General features: G+C 45.8%; 1 protein-coding gene across 1 annotated transcript in view; it reads left to right on the plus strand.

Moving 5' to 3' along the window:
• Positions 1-8,049: 8,049 nt before the first annotated feature.
• The window catches only part of LOC148517044 (allantoinase, mitochondrial-like), a 74,634-nt gene continuing 69,801 nt past the window's right edge, over positions 8,050-12,882 (plus strand). Inside the window, exons 1-2 of the mRNA XM_088479287.1 lie at positions 8,050-8,202; positions 8,904-9,055. Coding sequence (XP_088335413.1) covers positions 8,050-8,202; positions 8,904-9,055 — 305 coding nt within the window. The remainder of the gene's footprint in view (positions 8,203-8,903; positions 9,056-12,882) is intronic.

The raw sequence follows: 12,882 nt of genomic DNA on the forward strand, positions 1-12,882 counted from the left end.
TTGGTTGAGTTTTATCTTCAAAATGGGAAAACATCTGAATGAGATTTTAAATAATGAGAGTTTTTTAAGTCTAAAAAAACATGCAAGTTCGCTCTGTTACTTTGTTTTTGGACTCTATTACATTGGTAAAGTTTAAAAAGTGTCAGAAACTCTCACTTTTCTAAACTCTCACCCTATTACATTTGGCCCCATATGTTAGACAGTCAATAGGTCAATTGGGATAAAAGGTCGACAGGGATAAAAGGTCGACACACTAAAGGTCAACATTTAAGAAGGTCAAAAGGTACCAATGGTAGACATGGTAAAAAGGTCAACACAAAATCGTCGACACATGATTTTTTTATTTTTTTTTTAGGGTTAAGCACTTACCCCAATGGCTAGGGACCAGGAGGGAGGGTAAGGCACTTACCAGTGGGTTAGGGTTAGGCTCTAGAAGGGACAGTTAGGGCCAGGCACCTCATAGGGGCGCTTACAAACTATTCCATAAACGCATATTATAATTAAAAATATATATTTTATTACATAAATGAAACATAAACAAGGACTAGCAGCAGTTAACATCCACTTAAAAAGAGACCACATACATTTATATATATGCACAATCTCATCCAATATAAAAGTTCATATAGTTGGAATTAATTGCATACTTATGCCTATTTTTCTCAGTTTGTATAAGAGGTATAAATAGTCCACTAGTGTATACACACAGATTTATTCCAATATAAAAGTTCCCAGGATTGAAAATCATTCAACTATTATGCAAAGTCTACTCCGCTTGAGTTAGAGCCTTAAACAACCCACATCCAGTTGTAATAATAGGAGCGTGTTAGTGTAGAAAGACATCCAAGCCTTTTCTAAGTATTTGATCAGCAGCAAAATTGTGAGCAACATATGTCCCGGTATAGTTACCCAGCTCACTCCCGGCATGTACTTCTTTGGGATATTGCTGGTCCGGTCTTTTCCACGCTCTGGCTGCAGCTTGCAATTCACAGACAGCGCTGATATCGCCTGCGTTGTCCTGACAGGTGAGCTTAAAACACACTCGCTCCTTGTTGTTTGGGTTAAAGAAACTCACAGGGAACTTCACTGGCGTGTGGTGGGTCTCCAGAGTGGCTCTACCATAGCGCGTTTCTCCATCCAGGTGATCTGATGGTTTCATTAGAAGGCTAACCCAACGGTTATGATTAGGCACCAGGAGAAAGGGCTAGGCACCAAGGAGAGGGTTCGAGTGAAGATAAGGAAAAAAAAATGTGTCTACCAATTTTGTGTCTACCTTTTGAAACTGTCGACCTTCTTACATGTCGACTTTTAGTGTGTCCACCTTCTGTCCCAGTTGACTATCGACTGTCAAACATTTGGTGTCTATCTAGACACTGTCGACCTTTTTACTGTCATTCTGTTAATTCACACCCGTTTGGTGCGCCACAGACCTTGTGACTTAGCCGCGTCAAGTATTTTCACAAAATATGCATCTTATTCACATCACTAATTAGATAAAAGTACAATGCACATGTACCCTGAATACTGGTGCTGGGATTTCATGTAGCTTCTATGTGTGACTCAGTTGCTAATCTGGGTAATAAAGCAAAAGACAGAGGTCTGATGCAATTGACCCACTCCATGCCTCGTGCCATGCAAAGTTATGCTTAATATGTGACTTTATACCAATTGCTTTGCAGTAAAAGTACTAATCTAGTGTCCATGGTTCCAGGGGCGGGCTGGGTCAGGGGGCAGGGTGCCATCTCACCCGGCAGCTCCAATTTTACAGCTTTGGGGCCGCCGGCCGGAAGACAGGCAGAAGCTCCCTGGCCACTCCAATTAGTGGTGGAACCTTTGCTGTGACATGTGGGAAGTGGCAGTGGAAGCGTGGCGGACCTTTTGGTCACGCAGGCAGAAGGAGTCCAGGATGCACTGAGGTGGCAGGAGCCATTCAGCAGTGCTGTGTTTGTCCTTCAGCAGAGCCTCAACGAGGAAAGAATAATAAGAAGCCATAGGAGTGTGCTCTCCCATCTGCAGCCCTTCTGTCTCTCTGCTTCACGGGGATCCAGCTGCCAGCACTGCAGTGTCCATTGTAGCAGGGTCTACTATTGACATTATAAGGTGAATGTGGGGAATCACATTCACCTTCTGAGGAAACTGGGAATACCACAACCCCAGAGAAACGCATCAAGGAGACTATCGTATGCACATGGACACTTTCTTTCCACTGCCGTGAAAGCTTGTTATATTGTGGAGCACCAGCAGACGGAGCGCGCTGTATGCAGCTCTGCTAGAAAGGATAACGCCACACAGAGATTGCAGATTGCACAACCAGCGAGAGTTTCCCCATAGCCACGTGGATCATCTTCACGGCTCTTGGCACTTTGGTGGAATCAGCCGCATTGGTGTGATACGCCCGGTCCCCATCTGGAATGGACCCCGGCGTACTACTAGGCATCAGTCTGACCCTAGCTAGTGGGATTGCTGGTACTGCCATACAGGTGACTCTTTGCACTTCATATATCCAGTATCCATTTCATTATTACTGCTGCTGCGCTTACCTATATTGAGGAACTTTAAATCACAGTGGACTGCCGCACAGCACATTGTGGAATTTTATAGAAAGAATATATTACAGTGGTCTGATTTGTCAGTCCTCTTTGTGAATATCTGTGTGCTTTGATAGTATGTGGTTACCATTTAACTTATATTATTTGTTTTAATAAATATCATTACACTTATTGTGGTCACTTGATTGCTACTAGCGCTCCACCTGTCCTTTTGAATGTGGGGAAGTCTGGGGATGGGGGTGTCCTATAGAAATTATGAGATATGGCATATGGGGAAGTGAGGGAGGGGGGTCCTATAGACATAAGGTGAATGTGAGGGATGGGGTGTCTTAAACATTATAAGGTGAATGTGGGGCAGACTGGTGGCTGTCCTATAGACATTATAAGGTGAATGTGGGGCAGACTGGTGGCTGTCCTATAGACATTATAAGGTGAATGTGGGGCAGACTGGTGGCTGTCCTATAGACATTATAAGGTGAATGTGGGGCAGGCTGGTGACTGTCCTATAGACATTATAAGGTGAATGTGGGGCAGACTGGTGACTGTCCTATAGACATTATAAGGTGAATGTGGGGCAGGCTGGTGACTGTCCTATAGACATTATAAGGTGAATGTGGGGCAGACTGGTGACTGTCCTATAGACATTATAAGGTGAATGTGGGGCAGGCTGGTGACTGTCCTGTAGACATTATAAGGTGAATGTGGGGCAGGCTGGTGGCTGTCCTGTAGACATTATAAGGTGAATGTGGGGCAGGCTGGTGGCTGTCCTGTAGACATTATACGGTGAATGTGGGTCAGGCTGGTGGCTGTCCTGTAGACATTATACGGTGAATGTGGGGCAGGCTGGTGGCTGTCCTGTAGACATTATACGGAGTTATGTGGGGCAGGCTGGTGACTGTCCTATAGACATTATAAGGTGAATGTGGGTCAGGCTGGTGGCTGTCCTATAGACATTATAAGGTGAATGTGGGGCAGGCTGGTGGCTGTCCTATAGACATTATACGGTGAATGTGGGGCAGACTGGTGACTGTCCTATAGACATTATAAGGTGACTGTGGGGCAGACTGGTGACTGTCCTACAGACATTATAAGGTGAATGTGGGGCAGACTGGTGACTGTCCTACAGACATTATAAGGTGAATGTGGGGCAGACTGGTGACTGTCCTATAGACAGTGGTGTAACTACTTCCCCGGCAGCCCCTGCGGTGGCTTGGAGGTGGCGTGGGGGCGCCGAGGGCAGTAGCTTCGCCACTGTAACTGTGAGAGCTGGCCTCCGATCACTTCAGAGGCCATCGTTCCCAGTAATGCAGTGCGCGGGTGACGTCATGTCGTCACCCGCGCGCTGAGGAACCTGAGCAGCCGCGTCTGCTGGATCAATTTAGATCCAGTCAGCGTGGCAGCAGGAGAGACAGCCCCGGATGATAGTCGTGCCGAGTCAGGTAAGTACGAGGGGGGGAGAGGTTTTGGGGGGGCAGGCCTACAGGAGAGACCACAACTACAGGGGGCACTACTTGAAGGGGCAAAACTACAGGGGGCACTACTTGAAGGAGCACAACTACAGGGGGTACAACTACAGGGGGCACTACTTGAAGGGGCACAACTACAGGGGGCACTACTTGTTAGAGCACAACTACAGGGGACACTACTTGAAGGAGCACAACTGCAAGGGGCACTACTTGAAGGAGCACAACTGCAGGGGGCACTACTTGAAGGGGCACAACTACAGGGGCACACTGCATATGGGCACAGCTACAGGGGGCACTGCATATGGGCACAACTACAGGGGGCACTACTTTAATGGGCACAACTACAGGGGGCCCTGCATAATGGGCACTACTACAGGGGGCATTGCATATGGGGCACCATTACAGGGGGCATTTCATAAGGGGCACTAGTACAGGGGCATTGCATATGGGGCACAACTACAGGGGGCACTGTATTAGGGGCACTAACTTGATACACACAGTTTACAGGTTATAAACTATGTTCCCAATAATCTGAATCTACACTGACATAGAAACTGTGCAACCTGTCTTGAGCTGAGGTGACAGACTGGCAGGAGCAGAGAGGAGGTTGGTGAAGTAGATCTGTCAGGGTGGGATGTAATGGGCATTACTGTTTGGCATAATGTGTATTGGCATTACTGTGTGCACAATGTGCTATTAGGGGCATTACTGTGTGGCATAATGTGTAAAGGGCACTGTGTGGCATAATGTGTTGTATGTGGCATTATGATGTGGCATAATGAGAAATGGGGGCATTACGGCGTGGCATAATTTGTTATAAGGGCATTACTGTATGTCATGTGTTATACGTGCCAATATTGTGTGGCATGTGTAAGGGGCATTGCTGTGTGGCATAATGTTGTAAGGGGTATTATGCTGTGGTATAATGTGTTAAAGGGGCATTCCGATGTGGCATACTGTGTTATAAGTGGCATTACTTAGTGTGTCATAATGTGTAAGGCAGGCCTTGACAAATCCCAGGGGCCAGGTCGCCATGGCTACCAGATTTTGCTGATTTTGAGGGAGGAAGCAGATCTTCATAAACTCCCACGGAGATTCGTGCCTATAGTATTGCGGCATTCATTTCATGTACAGGAGTGCATGTGCTGAGTTTCATCTGCGGTGACTGATGTACCTGTGTCTGTCCTGGCCTGTGCTGACTCTTTCTGTCCGACCCATTCTGCGCTGACGCCTCCTGTCCGTCCCATCCTGTGCTGACGACTACTCTCCATCCTGGCCTGCTCTGATCCCTGCTGTCTGTCTACGCTGATCCTCCTGTACATCCGGCTGTCTACTGTCTCCAAGGCCGGCCCATTACGCGAAGTACGCAAAAACTTATTTGGCATGGGGGAGCAAAATTTATAGTTACCCCACTGTCTATAGACATTATAAGGTGAATGTGGGGCAGTGAGGGAGGGGGTGTCTTATTGACATTATAAGGTGAATGTGAGGAAGGGGGTGTTTATTGACATTATCCAGCCTATGAGTCAGTCTCCGGTGGAGTCTCCAATCAGTATAACTATTATCTTAATGTTCCACACGGAGCTCCATTTAATTTGGCATGGTGCCTATTTCCCCAATAGTAAGTTGGTATGTGCAATAATAGTCTATATGCTCAGCATTAGATGGAGTACCGGGCTGTGTATCACCGCCGTGGTATGCGAGCAAGGATACACCCAGGGAGCTGTATATGGTGCAAGTATCTGCTCACCTGGTGTGATCCGGCAGAGACTTGCGGTCACGGCTGAGTCCTTTGAACCCCTGCACGGGGGTATGCGGGTCCTCCCTGTCTCTGTAGTATTATGCAAATATCTGCTCACATGGTGTGATCCAGCAAGGACCTGCAGTCACGATGGCTTAAGGGGTCTATTTACTAAGCAGTGTTGGGAGACAAAGTGCAAGGAGATAAGGTACCAGCCAATCAGCTCCCAACTGTCAATTTTCAAACACAGCCTGAGATGGCAGTTAGGAGCTGATTGACTGGTACCTTCTCATTTCACTTTGTCTCCTAACACTGCTTAGTAAATAGACCCCTAGGTCTTTTAAACCCCTAAACGGTATGCAGGTACTCCCTATCTCCGTAATAGATGGAGATTTTCTGGATGCCGTTGCCTCGGGACACCGCTCAGTAGATAGCCCTGCAGTGGCTTGCGGTGTCTCCAGAGTTAAATGTCCTGTACCAGGGCAGCTACAGTGGGTGACAGGGAGATGGTGATAGGGAGAGGTGACAGGGAGAGGGGAGAGGCAGTGGGTGACAGGGAGATGCAGTGGGTGCCCGACACATTATACCACACTGTAGTAGCCCCCACATTATGTCAGGTAGCCGGCAGAGCAGCAGTCAGCCTCACAATGAGTCACACCCATGACGCTGCGCTGCTGCTGGGTCAGAGGGGCATGTGATGGGCTCCTCCAATCAGAGCTCAGCACATGCTCCTCTGGCCCCACTGCAGAGACTACTGGGATTTATTACCCAGTAGTGTACTGCAGTGCTGAGCCTGACTGCAGTGTGCTTTGGGCCCCTGCGTGTAGCTGCGGCCGGGTCAGTCACAGCCCATATAGGCAGTGTGGACCCCTATATTGCGACGGGCCCTGATGCAGTGCTCCGGCTGCACCACTGGTAGTTCCGCCACTGGAACCATGACTATTCTGTGAATACTCTGCTCGTTTGTAGTGCTGTCTCATGTAAGCTAATTTATTGTTCCTGAACTATGTTTGCCTTATGTAAAAAAGCCATTACACTGACTCTGCCTTTTCATGCCTGGAACAAAAGCTTACTTATTTGCAACATCTCAGTCTCCCATTGGTCGTCTGGAACTTGCCCGCTACAGCAGAATAGTCTGTTTTTCTCCAAATGTATATTTTTTGGTCATAGCTAAAAGTAAAATTTTTATGCTACCCAACAACATATTGATACATATTGTTTATGGCTTATTTAGGTGTTGTTTTGCATAATTCAAGTATTTGGCGGGATGTATCATTACTAAAACTGTGTAAAACATATGGATCTCTATATGTATTAAAGAGGTCTATGGGGCTGCGATGTGCCTATATGCATTAAGTTCTGGAAAACAAAACTTTCCAGAGCTTGAGTCTGATAGGCCACACTATCTAAAGATGGTGTTGCCTATAGAAGTCTAAGGGTTTCTTTTTGTAACAAGTCCCCGAAGAAGGATCCGAACTCTCTATCCTCCCATGGATTGCACAAAGACTGGCTGCATCGGAGAGAGCATTATTGCCAGTTTGTGATGTGAGCTCCCTTCACACTGGTTGTATCCGCATCTGTCTGTGAATGTCTCAGGAGACCCTTCTGGTGATATTAGGTGGCATGCAGATCTGTAGTCTCTCTGGTGGAGAGTGGAAATGTCTCAGGTTGGTTTTGGGCTAGGGGTGCATGGAACGTCAAATGCGTTTTAGCAATACTACTGAGCTCCGATCCGGCTAGCGCTGACCTGGAAGAATGGACACCACTTCCATTAGTTCTGCTATCGGTAACCTACTGACCTGGAGACTGTCTCCTTTATTGGAGCTCCCTCACAGCCTACCAGGACTCCTTATATTCGGCTACCACATTGGTACACTTATAGACTGGCATATACAACCAGCACACTAGGGAGGAGTGTAGTACACTAAACTACACTACACATAATAAGGGTTTTCCCTAAAGGAATAAACCAGATACCACCTCCACAGGTCCTCCATGCACACAAATGGGTGTATAGTAGTCTCCTGCTATGTTCCCCTGAAGGAATCCACTTGAGAGCATTGTGTCTCTCAGTGGTCACACCAATTACATCTATTGTGACAATAAAAGAGCTTTTTCCACTCACTACAATGTTCCCTCACATTTTATTTATCCCATGTACACCTCCATACACCATGATAAACAAAAATATCAAGATGGGATAAACACAAATGAAATATGATTTGCATCTTTTTAGAGTGAGATGTCACAGAGAGATCACTGACCAATCTTTTATTACATTATAATAGGCATTATGGAAGCCGTACTAGGATCAGCATTGAGTATCATTAGGAGTAAGAGAGTGATAACCGGCAATACCATCTCTCCTGCTGATATCCTCATCTGTGATGGCAAGATTAGTGGTGTTTTACCTTGGGGGAGACAACTGCCAAACACTGCGACACAGGTAACATTCTGGGACAAAATATTTTTTACTGACCATTCCATAACCTTTCCTGCTGCCCTTTATATTCCACACTAGAATTAGGGTAACAGTATCTAAAGGACAAGGGAAATGACTTTGCAGTTATGTTACAGGACAAGGGAGCTCAGCGATTGGATGTTTATTCAGTCCCACAAACAAGCATGTGGTTGTTACTGATTATGCTATATTGTTGTCAAAAGGCTTGTTACTGATCTCTGATTACCTGAATAATACTGTGTGCACTAGTCTCCTGCAGCAGAATTATGCCATTGCAGTGGGTATGACTATGGGGCTCGAGGGTGAATGCAGGCCTGACAATGCCCGTTTATGCACAATGCCATTCCCCACTTTCCTATTCTGACCATGCATTGGAGCAGTCACGTGCACTGAAACCTCTTTTGGGTATTTTCTTATCATACTCCTGCTTGACACCTACATACAGCGAAGGCCAACATTTTGTGGTCTGCCTCTGAACCATTATTCATGAGAACACTACTGTACATGCAGCGTTATTCCCAGATGTATATACAGGCTGGTATGTAACATTTCAGTTTATTTAATATGGAATATTGAGTCAAAGTAGAATGTACTGTGACTGATATAACATCTGACATGTACCGTAAGTCTAGATATACTCATTTATATCTGTGTTGTTTTCTTATACTGTTGTTTCCATCCAACAGCTGCTGGATGTTGGGGACCTTGTGGTCATGGCTGGCATCATCGACCCACATGTACATGTTAATGAGCCTGGCCGTACTGACTGGGAGGGTTATCGGACTGCCACATTGGCTGCAGCTGCTGGAGGAATCACTACCATCGTAGATATGCCACTGTAAGTACTATAACAAGGGGTTAATCAACTTACAACTACGCTTAAACCTGCACAACTGCCTAGATTAGTGATACCTAAACTCAGTCCTCATAGCACCCTAACAGTCCATGTTTTAAGAATATCCGTGATTGAGCACAGTTGATTAAATCAAACTGACTGAGGTACTAACTATGGGCCTGATTCAGAGCCGCTCGTAAGCGGCCACTCGTTCGCTTCGAGCGATGTTTGCCCAACTGCGCATGCGTACGGATCGTAATACGCATGCGCAAACCAGTCAGTGCGGCCGAAAATCGTTTGTTTGCTAAATAGCGAATGCCTGCTATTTTGAGTGACAGAATGAGGCGTATGTGGGTGGTAACAGGGGAAGGTGCTTGAAAACGGGGAGTGGAGATCCGAACGCAGGCGTGCTTAAAGTTCAAAACGGGCGTTTTAAGGGTGTGCATAATTAATACAGCAGCGTCATTGACCACGTCACTGGGTTATTTTATAGCCAGAACTGCTCCCAAGATTGTGGTAGCAAAAACCAACCACAAGAATAGCGAGCAGTTCATACGCTGGTCGGTATACTCGATTCATCTAATAAATAGCGGACATGACGTATGGTGCGAGCGGCCAGGGGGCGTATTTTTAAAAAAAACGACCGCAAGTTTTGTTCGCTCGTTCAGACATAGAGGCGTGAACAGACCGCAAAGAGCGAATGGTTCATTTGAATAGCCACCCCTATTTTCTGGACGTACGACCGCAAATAGCGTCCGGCTCTGAATCAGGCCCCATATCACTTGTACCCAAGCATGGATATCCTTAAAACCTGGACTGTTAGGGTGCCTTAAGGCCTGAGTTTGGGAACCTTTGGCGTAGGTAAAAGATTTTTGCTTAGGTGCCCTCTCCCCAGCTGGAGGCCCTGAGAGCTGCTACATGTAGCTATCCTTCCATGGGCTCGCAACCGGCAAATCAATTATATTAGCCAACTTTAATGATGGCGAGCTTGAGGGGGAGAGGCGTGAGCAAGAGTACCAGTCACAAGCTAAAAGAGGAACGCAGAAGACCAAGAAAGAGGCTCCAGTTAGGAGACGTGGCAGCACAGTAAAATCCTTCTCCATGTGATAGTGCAGTACACTATGAGAATGTTGTCATCTGAAAGTGATTCAGACAATGTGATGGGAAATCTCTTACAATAGGATCAGTATTTTCAATGGAGCTTATATATGAACTGTATTTTAATTGTAAATGACACAATCGCTATGTGAGATATATATATAATATATATATATATATATATTATACCTTTGCTGGTTAACTTGTCTTTACACGGGGGAAGCCTATCTTACAAGGACAGCAGAGGTCCAAATCATAGGCGCAACTAGACACTTGGTAATGGGTGGTGTCACGGACCTCCGGCCAATCTCTGCAGATACGCCAATCTGAGAATCGCCGCCTGTGACTTATACCAGTTATCTCAGCGCTTGTGGTTTTAACTCCGGTAACTGCCACCAGCAGAAGACCAATTTAACGCTAAGCGTAAGGCAAGCTTCTGCTCTCACCTGTACACACAACTTATCAATAGTTAAATATAGGTAACATTGCCAAACATGGGCGTTTGGGGTCATAAAAACACAGTTCCAGAACTAGAATTAGTTTAGTTTAATTCAAGAAATATCTTCAAAGCTTATGTACAAAAATTACAAAGGATATAAGGATGTTACAAAAAGTCACAAACACAGTTAATCACAATTTCCAGTAAATCAAATAAAATAATAAAATGGGAGAAAACAGACCATTCAGATCACGACGGATAGAACAATCTTTGGGAATGAGGCCTTTCCCTGTGACGACGTCCGGTGCCCTGTGTCTTGTAGACAACCTCAAGCAGAGAATCACACACTCTTACCAGTGAGCCTGTATTTTATCCATGTGTGCCCAGCTCCTTCCCCCCTCACCCCCCCTGGGTGGTGTTAACCCTTCTCAGCCCAGAGTGTATTGTCCCTCTAGCTGGACTATGGGGTTTCTCTATCATTTGGGCAGGGGTTCTTAATTACCTTTCAGACCTTCCTAAAGGTTGAGAAGTGGGCTTAGGTCAACAAACGTGCACACAGATTAAGTGAGTAAACATACACCTCTATAGCCTGACTGTCTTTGAGAATAACCAACAATTCTTTGATCTCTGACCATACACAGAACATAGATCTCTTGCAGACTGGTTATCAAGGATCTAACCAGCTGTCAGGTAATTTCCCTGGACATCCTTCTTATGGGCTACATACAAGTTGACATAATTATGGCTGGCAGGGAAACAATCTTCCTATAACCTCTGGTTAAACCTTTCTGTCCATCTTCAAAGGTTTGTCATTTCCTTTACACAAAACAGTACATATACATTTACAAGGGAAAGTTACGGATTCTGCTGACGCAATCATGTGCAATTATGCCCATGCGGACGCAAAATCCGCTTTTTCTCTACAGGTGGTCCCAGTTTCAACCCTTAGGACCACCAAGATATTTTGAAAGTTTTGTTGCTATAGAGTGGGTGTGACAAAGCACAGTAGTTTGGCCACTCCTGTTCAGAAGGGGATGCTACTAATATATTTTAGCATGGCTGCATAGAGGTAGTGTGCGCTGAGGGAGGAGGGATATTCCTCTGCTTTTATGGTTTGTCCAGGGCCCCCCCAAAGTGTAGTGCCCACAATTCACATTATGCCAAAATTTAGTCCCCTCACTTCACATTACGCCAAAGAGTATTCCTCACAATTCACATTATGCCAAATCCACCACTTCCCTCCGAAAGAAAGAAGGTCCTGATCCGGCACAACACCCACCCAACCCCGCCGGGATGTAAATGCTACACAGCTGTCAGTGTAGTAGACACAATATTCCACCCATTAATTCACCACAATACAGATGTGTCCTCATACATCTATCCTTAGTAAGCCTCACAGCGCGACTTGCCTCGAGTGAGTGAGCCGCCAGGTCCTGTGTGTGCCTCTGCTAGCATCGGGCATCTGCGACACTTGTTTACCTGTGTACAACTGAGACTATGCAAAGCACAACAGAATTTGGCATGGGAAAAAGCTGCGGCCGCTGCATCGTAGCACTTAGTATGCCGAGTCAGAGACTCAGTTGCACACACAAAATATACAAGTGTCACATATCAAACTAATCAGCACAGTCTCCTAGTGCAAACTAATCACATCACATTGCAGTTTAGAGACATTTTTGGCAAAAAAAAGATGACCAGCACTAGCGGAGTCTCACAGGTGCAATTTGAATCTAGCACCGGTCGCAAGCCACATACACATATTTACCATATGATATGAATATGTATAAAAATAAACAGTGCTGGTAAGCAAAAAAGGGGTATTAAAATGATTGACATAAACAAATGCAACAGTATCTCTGCAAAATGATCTTTCAGAAATAAGAATGTTAGGCTGTATCAGCTGTCAAAATTGTAGCAATTAAATATGTGAACCAGTGAATGCTGTTCCAAAGGAGGGTATATAGCTCCAAAATAGTAAGTTATCAATTGTGGTTGACAGCCGTTGGTTAGCTGAAGTAAATGGGGGTACCCTTAAATCAAACTGACAAGTTATCCGGGTGTATACACCACTCCTGTGAATTGGCTTCTCAAAGTAGATATGCTCACCTCGCGGCCATGGTGTAATGTCTCTCCAGAAATGAGATGCGATGCCGGCCTGATGATGGGGGAGGCTATTTCGCAGCTGGAGGGTGTCGAGAGGTGAGTTGGGGTAGTTGATGCACGTGTCTGTGCGATGGAGCTGCCAGCTCTGGGGATCCAAAGGTGCAGCAAGGTGAACCAGCCAGCGGCTAAG

Source organism: Taudactylus pleione, unplaced genomic scaffold, assembly GCF_031769625.1.
Source record: "Taudactylus pleione unplaced genomic scaffold, aTauple2 ptg000229l, whole genome shotgun sequence".
Taxonomy (NCBI): domain Eukaryota; kingdom Metazoa; phylum Chordata; class Amphibia; order Anura; family Myobatrachidae; genus Taudactylus; species Taudactylus pleione.